Genomic DNA, 21237 nt, shown 5'->3' with positions numbered 1-21237 from the left:
ACAATCATTATTTCCTGAAACCCCTTTTTATTCATTAAGTGTAAATACTGTATTTTGTAAACACCACTTTGAAAGGATGGCTGCAGTGAAGTCTACCTTGGCTTTATGATTTAGTGTATTACTGTCACATAACAAATATTCTCTCACATTATAATGTGGATTTGTTTTATCCATATGCTGACAGGCCGTTTTTCATGTTACTACAACTTTTATTAGAAGCCAAGTTATTTTATTTTTACAAAGAAAGCTTTCTTGCTAGAAATCATTTGTTTGCAAACTACAGCAAATAAAGTGGTCTTATCACACATTTATTCTGAAAACTGAATAATATGGAATCAAGAAATGAGAAAATATACCGCCTTTAAATGTGGAAAGGCTCATTAAAACGATCTTTTTACATTATGAGAAGCTGACAAAATATTGAACTTCTGTTTGAACTCCTCCCCTCTGGACAGCGTTACAGGTCACTGTGCACCAAGACAACCAGGCACAGGGACAGTTTCTTCCACCAGGCTGTCGCTCTGATGAACACTTGACCCACGACAGTATGATTAGACAATAACCCTCAGTGCAATACCTGTAAATGTACATTGTACAGATTACACAGATCCATACAGGTCTCTATTTTTTAAGTACACTGTTTTATTCCTAGTTATCCCATTTGTTGGGTTTTCCATCTGTAATAATATTGATAACAGTAAGGTCTAGACCTTACTTTGTAAAGTGTCCTGAGATGACTTTTGCTGTGATTTGGTGCTATACAAATAAAATTTGATTTGAATTTGATGCCACAATGAGCATTCTTCTGTCTGCATTGTTTACTGCCTGTTTATACTTATTTTGCATTGTTTGCACTGGTTGTTGCTGTTAATACTGCTTATCTTGTTATATTACACAGCCTTATGCTGGTTTACTGTTTACTTGCCCCTTGCATGGGGATACGCACATACACATTGAGAGCCGATGTACCAGAGTCAAATTCCTCGTGCGTCCGACACACCTGGCCAATAAAGCTGATTCTGATTCTGATTCTATCAACTAAAGACGCTGACAACTTCAAGTCGAGGTCTTGTTCCAGAGCTTTCCAAACTGCTTTTCCAAAGGACAAGAATTAACTATCACATGTAGCCCAACGTAGCCACTATGGCCCTAATAAAAGACGCTGAGCTGAAAACCTTCACATGGTATACGGGGAAACGACTTGTGTCCATGACTATAATGCACACGCACAGATGCCACATGATTTGAAATTTTATTGCACAAAGATTACAGATCTTTGTTTCCTTGTTAAAGCTTTGTAAACGGTGAAGCAACATCTCCCCAGTGTTCAGTGTCTCCTAACATCTTTGAGTCCCCGTTGTCACGTTTCATGTGTAAATCTCAGCATTTAAGTGTGTGCACAAGAGCCAACCAGTGACTGACCATATGGAGCAGAAAGAAGCCTGGAGATATTAGTATCTGATAGAAGGGTGGTTACTCTCTGTAGGTGAAACTGTTCAACATTCAATAACCTGTACAACTGCTTGCTACATAACGGAACTACAGTTGACTGTGGGCCTGTAAAAGTGGAGCAAGCCCTTTTCCCCTGCTCAGTTTTAACACAATATGTGGACTGACCCCCAAACATTTACATTGTTAACAATAGTTTGGCTTTGGATGCAAAGGTCATACAAGGAAAATACACTTTTCATTCACAACACACACACAAAGCACTGGCATCCACTAAAGGTTTAACAGTCTTGGGCCATGAACATCGGTACTGTTCACTGCACTGTCACCTGTCTATTCTTGAATTTCTCTGTGATCCACGTGAGCAAAGCAAGTGACTGGTGAATCCATCTGAGGTGGTGATGTTCAAGTCTCAGGGCCCTCTATGTGGCGCAATCCCCCCAAAGCAGAGTAGTGCACAAGTTCAGCAGTCATGAAGCGCACACACACATCCGCTCCCCCACTTCATGTACTTTGTGGGTATGTGCATAAAGCATAGATCTTTAGACAGAAAACAGATTTTATTCTTTTTCTAATTGTTGCTATCAGGCAGATGAAAGAGAAACCCAGAATGCATGGTGCCATTTCCATGGGATCAGTTGGTTTTGGACATAGACAAGATGGAGCTGATGTGCAAGGGTGGGGCGCTGCTATGGTGTTTGTGCCATGCCACGACATGACTTCATCTTCTCCAGTCTTTTTGATAGGTGGCTGTTGTTTGACTCAAGTTCATCGACCTTGTCCAGAGCTGACCGCAACTGTTGGGTGAAATCGATACAGAGAAACGATTTCTAATTAAAATTAACTTGTGAAACAGGCTAGCTCCTAATCAGGCATTGTGAGAAAACACATCCTACCTCTCGCTGTAGTTTCCTTTTCTCTGCTTTTAGCTCATCCTCCACTTTCTCTGCATTCTCTGCTGCAGACTTGTAGCGTGTCACCTGACCCTCCAGTCTGGTCACCTGAAGACCAAACAATAGACTTCTTGATTGAGAATATTAAGTTTTCAAGCAACCCTATGAATTCATGATTCTGTGGCTTACGTTTTGTTCTAAAGCAGTGGCGTCTTGTTCTGCCTTCACCAGTTTAAACTTCAAGTCACTTATTTGCCTGTTGGAATCTCCTGACAAGAGCAAAAGCAACCATTGTTGAGCTAGAGGGCATGCTCAAGTAAAAGCATTGTTGAGCTAGAGGGCATGCTCAAGTAGAGCAATGCAACCAATCTGTTGATGAGCATGCTGTGTGTACACTTACTCTGTAGCTCCATTATGTTGGGATCATTGCCGTTTTCAACTATTTCACTGTCTGGACTTGAAGCGCTCTGCGTGCCACTCTGTGTCTTTTGCTCCAGTTGGTCCTTTAGTTTCTTTATCTGTTAATGGAGTTGTAAAATCAGCTCACTGATAACACACACATGATGCTGGCCCCCTCATTTTATTCGTCATAAATAGGTGACACCAGAAATCTTTTAAATAATCCTATCTCTCAATAATTGCATATTACATTGCTAGCAAGTTGGCAAACAATTGCTTATTTACACCTGCAGCAGACGCGCAACAAAACTAGCATTCATTTGGATTTCTGCTTTAGTGCCTTGACATCAAATATTCACTCTTCTTCTGGCTCCGTTATGGTTTCAACCAGCTCCTGAGAAAAAGATCTTTCAGTTGCTGGCTGTTAACTTCACCTGCTGTTGAACAGGTAGTGGCCAGCAGGATTTATCTGAGCAGCTTTAAAAACAGATCACAAATATGTAGTTTCAAGAAAGGAGTAAATACATAAAGCAGCTGGGCATTGTGGTTTTTAATCAGACATACACAAACAGGACCAAAGTACATTTGCTGGGGAGTATTTTCAGCTGCGGATGAATACACATTTGGTGTTGGGTATTTACAACAGTGATGTTTTCTATTTAGGAATGACTCAAAATAAATTAATGCTTACATCCATGGTTACAAAAGAACATGTCATGTCAGCCAGTAAGCTCCCTTTTGGCTCACAACTTTGCTTCTGATATTTCAATTTTTACTTGGGGACTACTGTTAAAGCAGCAGTAAACTAAAACTTGCCACATTGACTCACCTGCTCTATCATTTTTTCACGCTCATCCACAAGTTTCCTCAGGCGAATCTCTAAAAGATAAAATGTGATTGAGAAGACAGTTCATGTCTCAGAAAAGCTCAATTCACATCTTTGTCGCATAAAGAATTCACTATGAAGTGTCATGCATCACAATGCCATAGTACAACAGCAGCTGTAAAAAGAAAAACTAAGTTAACATACCAGGGATGGGAGGAGCCAAGGAGATGGTGGGAGGGGCGGGGGGCTGGGTCAGGGTGGGAGGCCGTTGCATGCAACAGAATGGGCATCCATGGGTAAGTGATGGTGTGGAGGTGTGAGGGGGGATGCTAACATGCACAAACTGCAACGAGGAGGATCAATGCAAGAGAGCACAGCTTCTAGGATGACGCTCACACAATGTGCTGATTTGGGCATCTCAAAGTGAATGTGCTGAATGAAAAACATGGTTCTAACATTTCCTGCCAAGAGCTGACAGATTGCATTTATCATGTCCCCATGGAATTTCATAACAGAAATGCATTTAAATCAAACATTTGGAACTGGCAACAGGAGGGTGTTTATTGGCATTTAACAAGGGAGGCACCACATTCATCTTTTCCAGTAAGTGCAACAAAATGCAAACATACATTTATTTTTTGTGCTTTAGATATCAGAGTCCTTGTGGATGGTAATGACAATGTTTAAGTCAAACAAGAGACATTCATTCCTGTGAACAAAACGGTTTGAGCATGTTTTAACTTTCACAACCACAGGTATAGCAGAACTATCTTAACATGTACTGTAAAAGCTACTTCACAATAGACCCAATAAAAAAATTACCAATTAACATTTGTGTTTTTATTGTACACCTATAACATGAATACATGAACACGTTCCTGGAAATGCATATTGCATAACAGATGTGATAATGCTGCAGAGAAATACTATCCAGGAAACATAAGCAGCATGACAACTGTGCATCAATAACTAAAAATCTGTCACCTGATGTCTCAGGTATTGTACTGTCGATAGTAAAGCCTGCAGTTAGCGAGTTTACATTCTCAGATCGCCACAAACCAATTTTTTTTTTGCACATACTGTCTCAATGAAAACTGATGTTTTGACCTTGGACTAGTAATACAGATTTAAAATATATATATATACACTTACACTAATGTTCATGTCACAGAACTGTGAGGTTCTGCACATCCATTACCGCTTTGTAAAGAGCCAAGCAAAAACTAGCGAAAGGAAGATCAAATAAATCTTTATACTGTGCATTATATGATCTGCTGTACTGCTGGTGAACTATGACATCTTACAGTCCTCTTTGCCTTTGCCTTTCTTACCATTCTTCTTCACATCCTTCCCTGACTGTGGTGGCTCTGTGCTGCTGCCCACTTGGTCTGCACTCTTTGGTAAAACCAAGGCTTCACCCTGCACCTCATGCTTAATTGCATCCAATTCTTCCTCTACTGGTTCAGATGTTGCCTGGTTAATGTCCTCTGCAACATCACCTAACTCTCCAGCAATCAAAACCTTTCCTTCCTCTGTAACGTCCCTTGCCTCATCTGCTATACACATTTCTTCTTTCGGTGTGTTTACCTGCTCTTCACACACATTTTCCACATCCTCCTCCTGTGCAGACATGGCTTCCTCATGAGAAGAGTTGTTGTTGCCTTGAGGAGTATTATCCGATTCTTTATGCGGTGTAGCTTCCTGGTTATCCTCACCAACCGTACGCTTCTCGTCACTGCTTTCAACCGGCCTGTCTTGCATATTTTTATTTGTCTCAGTACTTTGGTCTGATATGACTTCAGCTCCTTCCTCCACAATTTCCTGATCTGGATTTTTTGGGAGACTTGTTGCTATAGCTGCTTCCATATCCATGTCATCAAAATCAAAAGACTGCCCTTCCTCATCGTCACCATCCTCTTCATCGCTGTTGCGTTGGTTGGGTTGAGATACAGCATTATCCTCAGACTCGTCTTTGCTGGATTCCTGCAGTTGCTCAGCCAAAGGACAGAGAGATGTCTCACTTTCCTTATCATCTGGACTGGTTTTATGTTCTGGATCTTTTGCAACAGCTGATTCCCACTTGACCGAAGAACCAATCTCAACAGCTTCTTTTGGAGAGTCTGGCATGTTTAACATGTCAGTGGTTTTGATCGCTTCTATTTGCCAAGACACTTTCATGTTTGAGTCATCATTAAAATCCACACACACTAATGTCTGGATTGCCATATCCTCCAGTTGTTCAGCTTGAGCTACAGTCTCCAAAGGACACAGACTGTCACGTTGTTCATCGTATGAGGAGCCATCTGTCTTGACAAAATCTTCAGATTCCCTTAAGTTTCCAGTAAGAACAGAAAAGGAGGAGCTGTCTTGTTTTAGCTCTGAATAATCATCATGACTTGGGGAGGTGACACTGGGAGAAAAGCAAAGTTGCTCAGTCACAGTTCTTGGCTCCTCATCATCTCCAGCAGCCTCCTCCTCAGATCTTACATCAGAAACTTTGATGAGGATGTCGTTGCCAAGTGATTTCCTGGGTACATATGGCTCTGATGGTGGCTCTGAGACAGACGAGCTTTTGAGATCAAGACTGAAATCATAAGTAAATGGCGGCAAGACTGATATGTCATCCTTCCTCTCAGAACGGTTTGTGGACTCGGATTCATCAGCAGCAACATCACAGTTGCTTGGAAGATGTGATTCAGCTTCAATGTCTTCTTTACCATTTGTTTCAAGGCTGCTCTCTGGGTTAGATGTGAATTCAGGTTTCAACTCATCATCAGACCCAACTTCATCTTCTCTGTGATAAACTATTTGTGACTCACTATGGATGTCTTCACTATTAGCGGAGATGTCCCCACTTTTAGAGTTGTGTAATTTGTCAAAGCCAGTGCTCTCAGTACTGTTGGAGGTGTCAGTAAGATCAGGCATACTGACACTGGCCTCGCAAGGACTTGTCACAGATTCCATTTCTTCTACTTTCTCGCTTTCCAAAGTTTCTTCTTTGCCCTGTCTATCCTTGGTGGGTTCATCTCTAGATTCAATGTGACAAAGGGTCTCAGTGGGTGTCTGTTTCTCAGCTTCTAAACTTTGTTCCTTGTCCCGCTCATTTGTAACATGATCCATTCTTACTTCTTTGTGTAGAAAAGTTTCAGTGGGCTCCACTGCTTCTACTGCATCTATTTTCTCAGTTCCCTTCACCCCCTGCTCATTGCTAATTTGATCCATCTTTGATTCCTTGAAGGTTTCACTGACAGAACCATCAGTTTTGGGTTCTGTTGCTGACCCATTACCTCTTTTAGCTGACTGTATGCCTTCTTCTGTTTTGCTTTCTTTCTCTGTTCCATGTTTTTGTTGGTTCTTATCCTCATGAGTCCCTCCTTTCTTTTTGCTTCTCTTCTTCTTTTTCTTCTTTTTGCCTGAAGTAGGAGCACCCTGAGGCTGAGTTTTACTGGATAATTCCTCTGTCTCATCGTTCTCTGCCTCTTCAGCATTCTCAGGCTCTTGTTGAGGTTCAGTGTTTGATACAGCTGAAATGGACCCATCAGGTAAATTTTCTTTCCTAACATCTTCTATGACTTTTTGCTGATGACATGATTCTGTATTCCTCAGTTTACTTTCCTCAGTGTCTTCCTCTTTGTTTTCTTGCTCTTCAAAAACCTTGTTACATGACTCTACAATATCAACACTGCTGCTTTTGGTTTCTGTCTCCCCTAAATCTGGGTTACTTGTCTCTCCTGAATCTCCCCCACCATGTGTTTCTGTTTCTAGAGCACTTTCCTCTGGGCTACAAATGATTACATCTTTAGATTCTGTGACTGAATGGTCATTAATAGAAACATTTAAGTCCTTGTTGAGCCCATTTTCACCAACACCATCTTCCTCTGTGGATAAGCATGTCTGTTGTTCTTCTGTAGGTTGTTCTTTGCTAGGTGTTTCCAGTGTGTTCACATCACCAGCATTACAGAGCACATCAGAGCTCAAGTGATTCTCACTAGTTTCCTCATTCAGCATTTCTTCATGCTGCCCTGGGTCCATGTCTTCCTCTCTGCTACTTCTCAACTGATTCTTCTCTGTGCTGCCTGAGAGATCATGGAGAGGATACGGTGATAAAAGACCAAAAATGTAAGACATGTTTTTTTTAAAGCATAATCTTTATCAGGAAGTGCATCAGCAGAAGTCGAGGTAAGGCAGAACGCCTCATTGATTCAGTGGCCAGAAAGGGAAGCGCAGAGCCAAGATGATCAAGAGAAGCACATGACGGACAAGAAGAAGAAGAAGAAGAAATTCAGGAGAAACACCGAAAAGAAATCCTTCATCCCCAGCACATCAAGACAAGGAAAAAAAAAAAGACTGACACCAGCAACACAAGGATATAGACACCAGTATATATATACAACAATCCAAACAAATCTTCTCTACACATCACTGACTTGTTTCTTTAAAAAATAAAGCTGATTAATACCATCCAACCCTGTCAGTATGCCACTAGACACCTGTGAGCACTCACACACCAAAAGTTAGTTGGATTCAGAACAAAATGATTAGAAAAGGTGCAAGAGAAACAAAGCACAAACATAAGTAATGAAGACAAGTCTATCAGTGGAATGTTAGTTTCTAGAGGGAAGCAAGATGTTAATTTCAGGACAAGGCTGGTGATTCTCGATATTTTTCTTGTTGTTCCTCAACTAGTTTTTCCATGAAAATGCATTAATTGGTCCAATCTCTCTTTACAACTTCATTGGCCCACTGGTTTGTACTAAAGATTGGCCAACTACTTTTTTTAAGGCTCAGTAAATTCCTAAAAACAAGTTGCGTACATACCATTTTAGCTAACATCACTCAAACAAGAGTAAACATTTGTTGGGGTCTATTTTCAGCTGCAGGTTGATGCACATTTAGAGCTCTAGCGAGTATTTGCAACATCAGGACGGTGTTTGTGGAGCCGACTCAAAAGTAAAAGACAGCATATGTGTTTATTAATGACCCAACAGGCCACCCAGTGCCACAGTGTGGCTCCCTGTGTTGTTTTCATAGTTCTTAAACAACAAGGCAGCTCTATGCCACAGAGAAACCGGACAGATCAGCCTGTGGCTAAACACATACTTCTTTTATGTAGGTTACATTATTGTTGTTTTAGTCTTCTCATGGGACGTTTTTACAAATTGAAAAATAGCTGATAAGACAATCTTACTACAGGGTCCAGTTTATAACTGTCCTGAATCTTTCACTTATTGTGTATGACAACCTTTCTCTGCAGAGGTCGTCTAGTTCTAGTCATTGTTCTGGGCACTAAGACTTCTCATTCATGTTGGCTTAAGAGGTGATATCTAAAACCAGCTACTAAAGGCACCCAGGTTCAAAAATGACCTTTCAATAGCAAGAAAATATAGACAACCACCATCCTTTAAAATCAGTGCAATGAGTTAAAGTAACAACCTTCCAGGAGCACAGATCGAGGAACTGAAGAGTTCACCCCAAAATTAGTTATTTGAAAATTGATATGCTAATTGTTAAGCTACTCACTAACACAGACTGAAGTTTCTGTCTTATCACTACTCAAACACTTTGGAATGACCATCTTCAGTTAGTCTTATGCCAAGCCAAGCTCTAAAGATTTGATTCCACAGTGTGTTTTACCAAGGATGCTGTTCCCTTCAGTTGGGGAGGTCAGTGACTCTTGAGCCGGGCTGGGGGCAGAGTCTCCACTGGGGGGCCCATCGACTTCTGCCTCACCAATGTCTCCATTGATGTTCAGATCGGGTCCCAACACTATACCATGTTTCTAAACAAAGTCAGAGATCACAACTTGAAAATAGGTTCCAATATAAACTCTGAATGTTTGGCTTTGATGAAGAAAGATGATGTATAAAATCACTTTTTTTTTTTAATTCATTGAACCATCACAGTTTCTTTTCAAGGCAGAATTATCATGTTATTAATATATTCAAAACTTTTTTCCACACTTCAGACAGCAATATGAGACATTAACACGGCCCACACTGCCTGAGTACCTTGAGAATGTCTTTCACCTTCACCACCTCTTCTCTGAGCTCATCTCGCTCAATTCGGATGGCATCTGTGTATTCTTTCTGTCGCTCTAAGGCCTGAGCACAGCCCCCAGTGGCAGAGAGTGCAGAAGAGGAACAAATTTGTGTAAAAGAGGTGAAAGCAAAAGCAGGCGTTCAGTTTCAAGCAAAGTAGCTGAACTGAATTCAGGCAAGTAAAAGTAAATGCTACTGTGATCAAGTTAATAAAAGAAACTGCTAAACCAGGGTTCATAGGCTCTACCCCAATTTTTTTATCCTTCCACTCCAGTGTCTCCTGCAGATCAGAGACTTCTCTAACAAAACCATCTTGTTTCATACGTAGCTGACGGTTCTCCTAAACAGCAAGAAAAGGAAAAATGTTTGAGAGGAAGAGATACAGCAAACAGAGAAATGCAGTGCAAGCATACTGCATACAGTACAGTGGGTGAAAGGAAGAAGCTTTGAAAAGCACCTCAACATGCACCTTTTCTAAATGAGTAAAAGGCAGTTTGCTGATTTTATTTGGTACATATCTTTTAACCCAGAAGAGGCTGCGTTCTGTTCCACAGTCACAGTGAAGACGAATACTCACATTTAGCAGCTCTTCACTTTGTTTTAGTGTCTCTTTCACTTCACTGAACTGGAACTGAAGCACACTGTGGGCGTGTTTCTCTCGCTCAAATTCCTGCGGGGAACAAGAGACACAGCCGCTAATTCAACAGCTAAACCAAAACTATTACAGGAAAGCCATTTCTACTGCTGATGAAGGTGATGTCTGTGTGATTCAACAGCTGTTCAGCACTGTGTACATTATACTCCCCATTTGGCAGATACATACACAATATTAGGTTTCCCTAGAAAACACCTGTATAATGCTGTTTAACTGCATTTGTGAAGTTGCAGAGTCAAAACAAAGCCTTAACTCTGGGTTGTATTAACTGAGCCAACTAAAATCTGACTAAGCTGTCGTTTGGCGTGAGCACGACATGATAACACACATGTATGAGTTCCATGACCAGCTTCAGCTGATCACTTATTCTCATGTCTTCTACTAGGAAAGTGTCCTGAATATTGATGCTGTAATATCTGAGGCTTCAAAGCTGACGGTCAAAGAGTAACCTGTATAAGACATGAACAACTGAAATGGGATGTTTTCAGTCTCTCTAAGTGCATTACCATGTGATCATAATGGAACTTTAGACAAAGGCAGCTTCTGTTCAGTGTGACCCATTGCCTGCCTCGTGTTTATTTTGTGCAAAGCAAAACATTAATTCACAACTGGCAAGAGAAGTCCAGGATACAGTAAAATTCATTTTTAGACAACCTGTTCAGAGCACAGAGATTCCCAGTAGAAATTAAAAAATCGTCATCATGTCACCGTCTACAATTTGGTCAGGTAAATAACACCTCAACTCACCTTTATTTATATAGTGCTTTACCACAGCCATAGCTGACCAAAGTGCTTAACATACAATATAAATCTAAAATCATAACATAAAAATAAAAACAATAAAACATACATTTGGGTCCAATCAAGGAATTACTCAATCTGAAAGAGTCTCAGTCCTGTCCAAACGCCAATGAATACAAATAGGTCTTCAAATATGACTTAAAAATGGGGCCTGCCTCATATAAAGAGGCAATGCAATCCACAAATTTGGACCCACCACAGCGAAAGCTCTATCCCCCCTAGTTTTCCGCCTGGCCCTTGGTGCCTCCAGAAGAAGCTGATCAGCTGATCTAAGGCACCGCGACGGATTATACGGATGTAAAAGTTCCGTAAGATAAGAAGGTGCAAGCCCATTCAAGGACTTATAAACAAATAAAAGAATCTTAAAACAAATCCTAAAACGCACAGGAAGCCAGTGAAGAGATGCCAGAACTGGAGTTATGTGGTCCCTCTTATGCCCCCCTACCAATAACCAAGCGGCAGCATTCTGAATCCTCTGGAGGTGGGCAAGACACGATTGACTGACTCCAGAGTACAACTGACTGACTCCAGAGTACAATACATTACAGTAATCCATGCGAGATGTAACAAACGCATGGATCACCGTCTCAAAAATGCTGCCGCAACAAAAAGGGCTTTACTTTCACTAACTGCCTGAGATAGAAAAAAAACAGATTTTACGACCGAGTTTATCTGACTTTCCATTGTCAAGTTGGAGTCTATTTTAACACCTAAGTCAGTGATCACTGTTCGCACATACTGCCCCAAGAACCCTAAGCCTACCGGGAGAAGGTCATCAGACGTATTCGGGCCAAACACTACAACTTCGGTTTTGGCATCATTTAACTTTAAACGACTTAACAACATCCAGCCCCTAATATCATCAAGACACGATAGAAGCGGCTGAATTGATAGGTGTCATCCTTACTCAACGGCATAAAAATCTGGACGTCGTCAGCATAACAATGAAAAGAGACACCATGTTTCCTAACAATAGAGCCAAGGGGAAGTAAATACAGTGAAAAAAGCAGAGGCCCCAAAATTGAGCCCTGTGGGACCCCAGATAACAAAGGGGTTGTCACCTGGCATAATTCTATCAAACTCTCAGGTTCAACGATGACTGCTCTGTTTGCTGTACCTTGACTTTCTCCTCATATTCCCGGCGTGACTCAGACAGCAGCTCCTCCAGCTCCATAAGCGAGTCCTTCAGTGTGTCCACCTGGTACATCAGGTTGTTCTTCTCATTATCCAGCTGAGCATTGGACACCATGGCTTTACGGTACTTTTCCTCAGCTTCTGCTAAGGCATCCTAATGTTATCAAATAAAGAGAATATGAATATAACAGGTGCTGGCTCAGATAAAACATCTTGAAAAGAACCTGCAGAGACTCCCTTTCCTTTGTCATATAGTATAGACAAGCTACATGTTTGTAGTAAATCATGGATACTCGTCATGGAAGTTGTACCTGTGTGCTTCTCTGTCACAATTTGAAATGATAGTAGTGAAGTTTTAAAGATGTACAGACTAACACACATACTAAAATGAAGAAAGACAGCAGCTGCAAAATGCAGGCGCAGCTTTGCTAGTTAAAACTGGCCATTTGTATTTTTACACACAGGTTAGAAAACAGGAAGAAATGAAAGAGAAAGAATGCATTACACAGGCATTTCAGTCTCAAAAAGGACCACAGTATGTGTGAATATTGGTGTCGTGTCTGGAGCACCAGTATTGCTCCTGCTGCATGAACAGGGTCTCGACAAGGCAAATGTTTTATAGGTAGGGCAGCAAAATATTCAGTTTATTCCAGAATCAATTCAAAAGTTTTTGGAGTTTTCAGACTATCAGCTGGTTAAATTGACATGTAGTGGAGGTGGTCTCAATACACAGCCACCCTGTTAGTTAGCTAGAATCTGGAGTTGGAGCTCTGAGGGGGTTTCAGGCTTATACCTTGACTTCTTTTAGGTTCTGTGTGTACTTGGCTTCCACATCTTCAATCTGATCCTTCAGCTCATGAATTTCCTGGTGAAGAGTGCAGCAGCAGTGAGCAGAGAAGCACAGTGTGGCAGCACAAGAAAGGGTGAAGCAGCAAGGTTGGTGACTGAACAATGAACATAGTAACACATGTTTTGCAGAAAGAAGGAAAACAGCATGAACACAGAACATAAGTTTTTAAAGAAGAAAACATCCTTTAAATCTGTGTACTTCTTTCCACATTTGTCAGTTTGATGCAAACATCTCAGAAAACAGTGAAATCCAGATTTTTTCTCATCAGTGAGGGATCACCCTGTGCTACCCTTCATCTGCTGTGAATACAGCACCGTTCCTGCTCTGACACAGAACTGTTTTATTTTTTGTTTTCACCTTGATTTCTCGTATGGAGTTCTCAGTGTCTACAGATATAGCTGTATCTCCGCTTCCTCTCCGGGAGGATGTTCCACCTAAGGAGGTGAGGGTTGCTCCTGTTGAGGTAGAAGCAGCTCGAGATCCCTGAGAAAGAGAAAAAACTATATCTATAAATTTAAAACAAATTGTAAAGCACAAAATAAAATCAAACATGGATCTCCGGTTATTATTTTCCATTAACTGATGTCACTTAGTGAATGTTGAATGACAATAAAATAAATATTTGGATAAGCGGCTCCCTCACCTTCTCAAGATAATCTTTGTCCTCCACCTGTAGAGACAAAGAAAACACAGTCAGAGCAATCAGAGAACGGCAGAGGCCACAGGGCCAAGAGGATGAACCGAGGAGGGAAGGCAGGAAACTAAACCGTCACTACAGGCGGCTCTACAGCAATAAGAAGATTTACCTTGACACTGCCTAATGAAAGAGAACAAACAAAATAATATTAAGTCCTCCAGTCTTCTTTCTACTGATGAATATATTAAGAAAAAGGCACATTTATTTTAATACACAAGACCATGCAAATAATTAGGTGTTGTCAAAACTCCCTTGGAAATAAATATCCCAATACATTGGCTCATAATTCATTCAACAGATTATGTAAAAAAAACAAAACACAAAACACTTCAAACATCACACCATCCTCAATTTCGACTCTCCACGACACACACAACCATCTTGATACAAGACACACTGGTAGGGTCCAGTCTCAGTCAACGTGTAAATTAACCTCTGACACAAGCACAGTGTACAATCAGCTCTCCTTGTAGAGGGACATGCACAGAAGAAATAACAGGCAGCAAAAAAAGGAAACAACATTTTATCAACCAATAAATAAAAGCAACGAAACAGGAACTCTGCTCACATCACAGCCTCGGCCTCTGGCAAGTGCAAAACGACTCACATCTGAAAAGTCAGGAATAGTAACACTGTCCAGGTCCCCGCGGAGGCCACTGCTACCAGCTGCACTTCTTAAATAACTGGCAACTGAGCTGCAGTTGTCCTACATCAGTCACCAGGGGGCAGAACACAACAACAAAGAAACCACAACTCAAGGAGCAGTTCAACACCGTCAGTCAAGATCACTGGAAAATGTATGAGGACATTAAGATAGAAAATTATTTACAAATGATCATTAGTGCTCAAAAGACTAAACATTTTTTCCCCTCAAATTATTTTTCTTACATATAGAAAAGCATTAACTTTCAGTTACATTTCAGTCATTAATGTGAATTTTCTAACTTGAATTCAGCTTCAATTCCTGACATACTAGCAAAACTAATTATAAACACGCTCCAACCAATGTGCTATACAGGTCCACCAAGAAATACCAGTTTGTACTGTGCACACAGAACAAAATGTTTTCACAGTGCCAAATTCGGCAAACCATGGCAACACTAACACCCAGAACGAAGAGTCTAATCAGAGACTGGATGCATCTAATGTCTGACACCGAACCAATCAAAATGCTATAGTCCAGTGTAACTGACGAAGCAAGATGGAGACTCAGCATTTTGCTCTGTGCACACATATGATGCATTTAAACCCCAGACTGAGTAACAGAGTGTCTGGGGAATAAGGGCTCACCACCGGGCTGGCGCGGGCTGAACCGGCCCTGCTGGAGGTTCTGGAGCCAGAGCTGCGATAGCTAGTGTAATCTAAAGGCTGCAGAGAGAAAACAACGTTAGGTTTCTGGGTAGGTGTGTAGTCCAACACAAATACGCATGCACATGCTTAAACAAAACGCGTTTAGGTGGGTTAAGTGATGCCACAGTTTACACTCCAATTCACTGTTAGCTTAGTGCATAATGCATATCTAGATTCTATCCACATTCAAAGTCCTCACACAAATTTTGTTTTGAACTGGAATTAGAATTCAGTCACAACTTTCCCCATGCAGTAGCAGAAAATCACTCGCTTATTAAAGCCACTACAGATTCATGGAAGGCCCTTCTAACTTGACAAACAATAGCCACCTCAAACTGATGGTAGTCACACAGCCAAACATGTCACAGCACACTCATGTTCACACTTATTTATATGCACTCTTCTGTTAAATGAGTGTTAGTATTTTGAATTCAGAAACAGCTTACAATGCAAGATCACACTCATCCAGGTCACCCTCATGGTGTCAAACCAACTCATCCTTACATGGGAGCTGGAGCCAGCGACTCGCCGTGATCCACTGCAGAGACCGTCTTCATACAAGGAACTCTACACATGACATGTCACACACATACAGTACAAGCAGTATGCTCACGCTTCAGCAGTGTGAATAGGTACTATTTCTCTGAGGCAGATATTATTACATGCATTTCTACTCTGTGATGAAAAACCTGAGCCTTCCTGCAGTGCCTGAAATGTGGCTCAATTCAAACCTCAAATATAAAGCAGTTTGCCGTGACTGATGTCCTTGATGAGCGAAATTAAAACTGATGAAGCATTATACTAGAAGCCCTTAAATTAATGATCAAATTCTTTGCTCTGGAGACAAACAAGCTCAATCTTTTGCGTTCACAGTAACACTGGTGTGAATGAATAAACACACTGTGTCGGTTAACACAAGGTGTAAGAGGTTAAAAAGTAAGCTAGAGGTGAATTGAACCAACCCTATGATAGAGCTGCTGGGGGTTCGGACTGAGTGACCTGTAGAACTGCAAGAAGAGATGACGTGGGAAGAAAAAGGCATTTGCAAGAGAGAGATCACAGGCAAATAAATATAGATTGAACTAAGTACTTTAAATTCTGTTTTCTTTTGTCCCCTTCAAAGAGGGTAAACAGTTAAAGCCAAACCAGAGTAGCAGCCAAGGTTTGTCAAATGTTTACATGTTAATGTGCAACTTTCCGTACACAGACCTGGTAACCATTGAAAGCTGAAACTGGGTTTCTTGTGGTGGACAGGCCGTTGAGACCGTACAAGTCCGAGGAAGCATAAGAAGCCTGAAATGAGGAGAAGGGAATGCGGAAGCAAAAGTAATTAGTAAATATAAGGAGGAAGATGGGAGTAAAGACAAAGGATGGGAAGTTCAGAAAAATCATCCAACTCTTCATCAAAAGTGTATCTTGCACCTTTTAGCAATGTCTTCATCAAATGGTGCAAACACATTTGGTAGTGGAAGTCACGAGTGCTGCTTGGTTTTAATACAGAAAACAAAGGCAGCCAGCATGCTGACAAAAAGTACAAACTGAGACAGAAAAGATGGCCGCACTTTGAGCTCCAAACACAGTCATTTAAACTGCATCTCTGGGGAATTCAGCACAAAGAAACCACATCACTGAGGAGCCTCTGTAGAAACCAATACATGCAGATAAATGTACTGCATTGTTTAGTAAAACACAGAGTGCCTTGATTAGAAATCATTACGTGCCTGTTTATAAAAAAAGGTTCACAGGCTACAGTTCAACTCAGTGTGTTCATGAGACACGGGATGAGAAACAAACTGTCTGCAGTGCAGTGCCACCCACCGGCTGCAGGTCTAATCTGGACGCACGAGAAGGTCGGCTGTCATCACTCAATCTGGAGCTCTGAGAATCAGGGAGCACAGTCAACATCATCAAACCAGCACAACAACTAGGTTCACCACATCCCTCTGCCAGCACAAAGCTGGGTTCCAACATCAGACTTTCACTTTGTAACACACAACATGCTGTTATACTGATACGTAGCTATTAGTCTGGAGGCTAATGATTTAAATGATGGGTTTAAAAAATAAGTTACTTAGGGGTTTAGTCAACACTTGTGCTGGAGGCAGAAATGACCTGGTTAAATGAGAGAAGCAGGTTTAAATTATGTGCCACTGCCATTTATTTATTTTTCATCATTTAAAGTTGCCAGTTCTTCATCATGTTTCAAGTCAAGCAGGCTCTGTCCACAGCTTATTGCTGCCTTCCACAGGCAGCAATAAGCCATAGAATTTACAGAACATTTTCCTCTCTGCTTTGTTCTTGCACACATTCTTGCATCATTGATATCCTGTTAGAGCCTGGCCACAAACACACAACCCAAAGCCGCCAAGTAGGTTATACAAAAATCTCATTTTTGGTTCTGCTTACTGCAGATTGCATCAAAACAATAAAACTCTTCAGCCAAAACTCCATGCTGCACTATGGTGTCAAGAGAACACAGTTTACTGTTAGTTCACCAGACAAAAAGTACAGAGCTGCTCAGTAGTATGATCAGAGGGGACCAACACGCACCGTGAGGTCTAGCCTGGAGGAGCGAGACACTCTGCTTTCATCACTGAGTTTTGAGCACTGACAGCATGAGAGAGAAAGGAGAATCATGGGTGATGGGATGCAGCTTGTGTGTAACTTTCCTTCTCCTACAGTTATCATGCAATTAACACAACAGAGCAAATACAAGTGTCTGTACAGTGATTACAAAGCAGCTACAGTACTAACCCTGCTGGACATAACACTGTAATCATCATCACAGCCATTCCTCTGTAAATAAAGAACACAAGTGAGAAACGCTGATGCCATTTCTGTGAAGGCCACGTGTGCAGTTTGAGCCTTTACGTACATCTTTGTCTTTATATTTCTTCTTTTTCTTTGACTTCTTATGTGAGCCCTGAGAGTGAAGACAGACAGGGAGAACCATGAGGTGTGAGAACACGCCATCTAGAGCAGGTCACCAGTCTATTACAATGCTGACACTAAGACGACAACCACACACACGCACATTCACACCTACAGGCAGAGTCACCGATGAACTTAACCTGCATGTCTTATGTCTGATGGGAAAGCAACACATGCACAATGGACTTTTCACAGTGGTGAAAACCATACTAAAAGGTCAGTGTATTTACATGCAAATAACAAAACAAAAACTGATTCAGCCAAGATCTAGAAGGTCCATCGCCGTAAGCAGGAAGGATTTTTCCACAATTACATAGCACAAAGTAAACAAGCTGCATAATCCAGCATCATCTCTGGGCAGAATTACATGAAACTCACTAAATTAGTCCACATTAATGTACATAACAGGTCATTCAAGTCAACAAAACTTCACTGGTAATACATTCAAACTATAAAGTTATTATAAAATTATAAAACAAAAACAATGAATGACTCTTGCATGAAACCCACTATATTCACAAATTACTGTATAAAGGTAGACCCTGTTAGTCAAACAAACAAACAAATCTATGCACAACAATGTCGAGGAGTTAAAAATTAATCCGTGATCTACACTTCCAAGTCACATCAGGCCTCACCCATCCGCCAAAAGCCCCGGCTGCATCAAGATCCGGCACTACATCGCTACCACTGAGTGCCACACACAGTGACAGCACCTTGTTAAGTTATCAAGGACACATGCACGGCCTCCACATCACCAAAGGTTCAAGGGCACAAGGTCTATTCTTTGTGAATCAAACAGCATAAGGTATCTGATACTGACTGAAAGGAACAAAGGGTTAGGGATTTTTATTGCATGTGCTGTCTGAGTGATACGGACCCTGACACTGCCCCGGCTTCCCACCGACATCCGCTCGTCGTCGTCTGAGAACTGTGTGAGGGAACGACAGATTGAAATGGATGGTTAGGGCTTTGAGGCCAGACAATGTATGATTTAGTTCAACAGTGACACCAAAGAGTGAGTTATCCAAAGATGTTCAACCAGCAGTGGTTTGTTCTACGAATCTTATATGTGATCTCTGTTTTTATTGACATCATGCACTTAAGAACAAAAGATCTTTAAAAAGCTGAGATTCAAAGAACAAGTCCGATAGCCTGACTAGCTAAAAATAAAGGCCAGATTAAAACAATTTACCTGTATTACAAAGATATAGAAGGCAATACATTTTGCAGTGATCTTTTGCCTTTTCTTCAGCATTATCCCTCTTACAATAGGTACTCTGTTTGTATTCTAATCACTTCAGTCAGTGGAACTCAACACTTCCTACCGCTGTTTCACAATAAATGGTTTGAGCAAGACCAAACTGAACTGAGAACACATCAGGAAAGAAAGAGCACTTTGCAATGATGTGATGCAATAAAATAAAAATGTTGCTTACGTAAGTCTTCTCTGAATAAAGGAGCCTCTATGATATACACCCTCACTGTATAGTTATGACAACCTGCTGCTGAATCTGTCAACCTGAAGCTTGGATTCTCAGACTCCTCCTGTCCTCTTCCTAGCTTGCCATTTTCATGTACATCAACATGTTTCAAGTGGTGGAAGACAAGATTATACAGGAAGGACCATGGGAAGGCAGAAACAGAGGGAGGCTACACACCGTGCGCATCTGTGAAGAACGTGAGTATCTCTCACTGTCCTCCTGGATGGGGGGTGAAGATGAAAGGAGATGAGAGGTGTGAAGAGGGAGGGAGAGAGAGAGAGAGAGGTCAGTGAGACAGGTGGATGAGAAAGACAACTGTTGCATGAGGTAGTAAACAAACTGAGGTCAGTCTTCCCTCTGATTCAATGGTGTCCTGTCCAAGAACAAGTTACAGGTTTACATTCCAGCTAATGCTGCTTTTAAGTTTAAAATCAGAATGTTTTAATCTCATATTAGGATCGTGATATTAGGATATATTGTTATGATTTGGCCAAGACAGACAGCTGCCAAGTAAGCTGCAACATTAGGTAGGAATAACCACACGTATGTCTTTGGAACGGGCTCCAAAAGCATCAACACTGACACAGTGAACACTACAGATCTCTTTCAAAAGTGTGGATTCACTTTACCCTAGTCATTCAAACAACTACCAGAGCCAGTGTTTGTGGGAGGGATTCAGGACACATCCATGTGTAAGTATTCATCTCTAAGAACGTGTAGCATTTCTGATAACTTGAGAAGGACGAGTGCGCTGCCTCGGTGTAATCAAACGCAACACTGTAATTTGCGACCTGTCAGGTTCTGTGCTCGGTAGCAATGACATCAGTTTCAGGAAAAGTGATTTGAGTCAATATTTGCTGAATGATAAAATCAGTTTTATTTCCATTGTGTTGCTTTTACTTCTGCAGCTACACCACAGGCCCTGAGTGAAGCACAAATGCTGTTCGCCCTGGGTGCAAGAGGGAAAACAAATACAGACAGGGTTAATGAATGTCAGAGAGCAGAGACTAAATACACAGCTAAAGCCCTACACCCGGTCAGCACAGGCATGAGACTAAGACATGTCATCATTCCCCTCCAAACAAATTACCAATAAAGAATGTGGGCAGGGGTTTAGAAAGGCTATATATGTGATAAGTGGATTCAGAAATGGATACAGATTTGATCAAAAGCTACCAAAGGTCCATCCCCAGTATGAAGACCGGACACCACATGAATGAAGGTGTGAGGTGAATGCCATATCAACAAGCACTTGCCTTTTTGGTTCATTTAAAATCTGTTTTTATGTAGAGGACACCGGCTCACAGAATCAGCCGTGCATGCTCACATTCAACCGGTAATCAAACCAACAAACCACTGACACAAACTGTTAGCTACAATCACATGGCAAGAGTTTTAAAACTTACTGTTCTCATATTACTGATGAACTGTTCTCACCTGCTACAGCAGCAAAGTCTTTCCTTTTACAGTGCAAGAGAATTAGTCAAAAACACAACATGTTTAGTCAGATTACAAGTCGCACACACCAAGTCTTCTCTTTGTATCTCAACCTCTCTAATGATGTGCGGGACAATTCAAACCAAGCTACTTAAGTAGTAAATTCAACACAGTAAATCCCATGCGGTTTCACACCAATGGGGCAGATGGTCATGCTGATTCAAAGCCAGACGGGTAGTCTGCTCCTTTAAATAAGTGAATTATCATTAAGGGCCAAGCTTTGATTTGTTAAA

General features: G+C 41.2%; 1 protein-coding gene across 21 annotated transcripts in view; it reads right to left on the bottom strand.

Annotated features, from left to right (window-relative positions):
- Nucleotides 1-1239: 1239 nt before the first annotated feature.
- Nucleotides 1240-21237, bottom strand: part of lrrfip1a (leucine rich repeat (in FLII) interacting protein 1a) — a 35429-nt gene continuing 15431 nt past the window's right edge. For 2 of the 21 annotated variants that reach the window (XM_020606509.1, XM_020606515.1), the window contains 18 exons: nucleotides 19685-19726; nucleotides 18904-18954; nucleotides 17968-18015; nucleotides 17847-17888; nucleotides 16911-16970; nucleotides 16302-16385; nucleotides 15597-15659; nucleotides 15033-15110; nucleotides 14311-14448; nucleotides 13689-13715; nucleotides 13403-13528; nucleotides 12989-13060; nucleotides 12179-12349; nucleotides 10183-10275; nucleotides 9853-9945; nucleotides 9576-9668; nucleotides 9202-9346; nucleotides 4111-7643 (listed from right to left, as the gene is read on the bottom strand). In XM_020606509.1, the coding sequence (XP_020462165.1) occupies nucleotides 4858-7643; nucleotides 9202-9346; nucleotides 9576-9668; nucleotides 9853-9945; nucleotides 10183-10275; nucleotides 12179-12349; nucleotides 12989-13060; nucleotides 13403-13528; nucleotides 13689-13715; nucleotides 14311-14448; nucleotides 15033-15110; nucleotides 15597-15659; nucleotides 16302-16385; nucleotides 16911-16970; nucleotides 17847-17888; nucleotides 17968-18015; nucleotides 18904-18954; nucleotides 19685-19726 (4212 nt within the window). In that variant the 3' untranslated portion in view covers nucleotides 4111-4857. Of the gene's footprint in view, nucleotides 2247-2345; nucleotides 2451-2531; nucleotides 2612-2742; nucleotides 2861-3570; nucleotides 3621-4110; nucleotides 7644-9201; nucleotides 9347-9575; nucleotides 9669-9852; nucleotides 9946-10182; nucleotides 10276-12178; nucleotides 12350-12988; nucleotides 13061-13402; nucleotides 13529-13688; nucleotides 13716-14310; nucleotides 14449-15032; nucleotides 15111-15596; nucleotides 15660-16301; nucleotides 16386-16910; nucleotides 16971-17642; nucleotides 17745-17846; nucleotides 17889-17967; nucleotides 18016-18903; nucleotides 18955-19684; nucleotides 19727-21237 lie in introns of those variants that run through there. The other 19 variants (XM_020606527.1, XM_020606528.1, XM_020606531.1 and 16 more) reach the window with 18 other exon arrangements.

The sequence above is a fragment of the Monopterus albus genome, unplaced genomic scaffold (genome assembly GCF_001952655.1).
Source record: "Monopterus albus unplaced genomic scaffold, M_albus_1.0 scaffold79.1, whole genome shotgun sequence".
In the NCBI taxonomy this organism is placed as follows: domain Eukaryota; kingdom Metazoa; phylum Chordata; class Actinopteri; order Synbranchiformes; family Synbranchidae; genus Monopterus; species Monopterus albus.
This window is presented reverse-complemented; position numbering and strand designations above follow the sequence as displayed.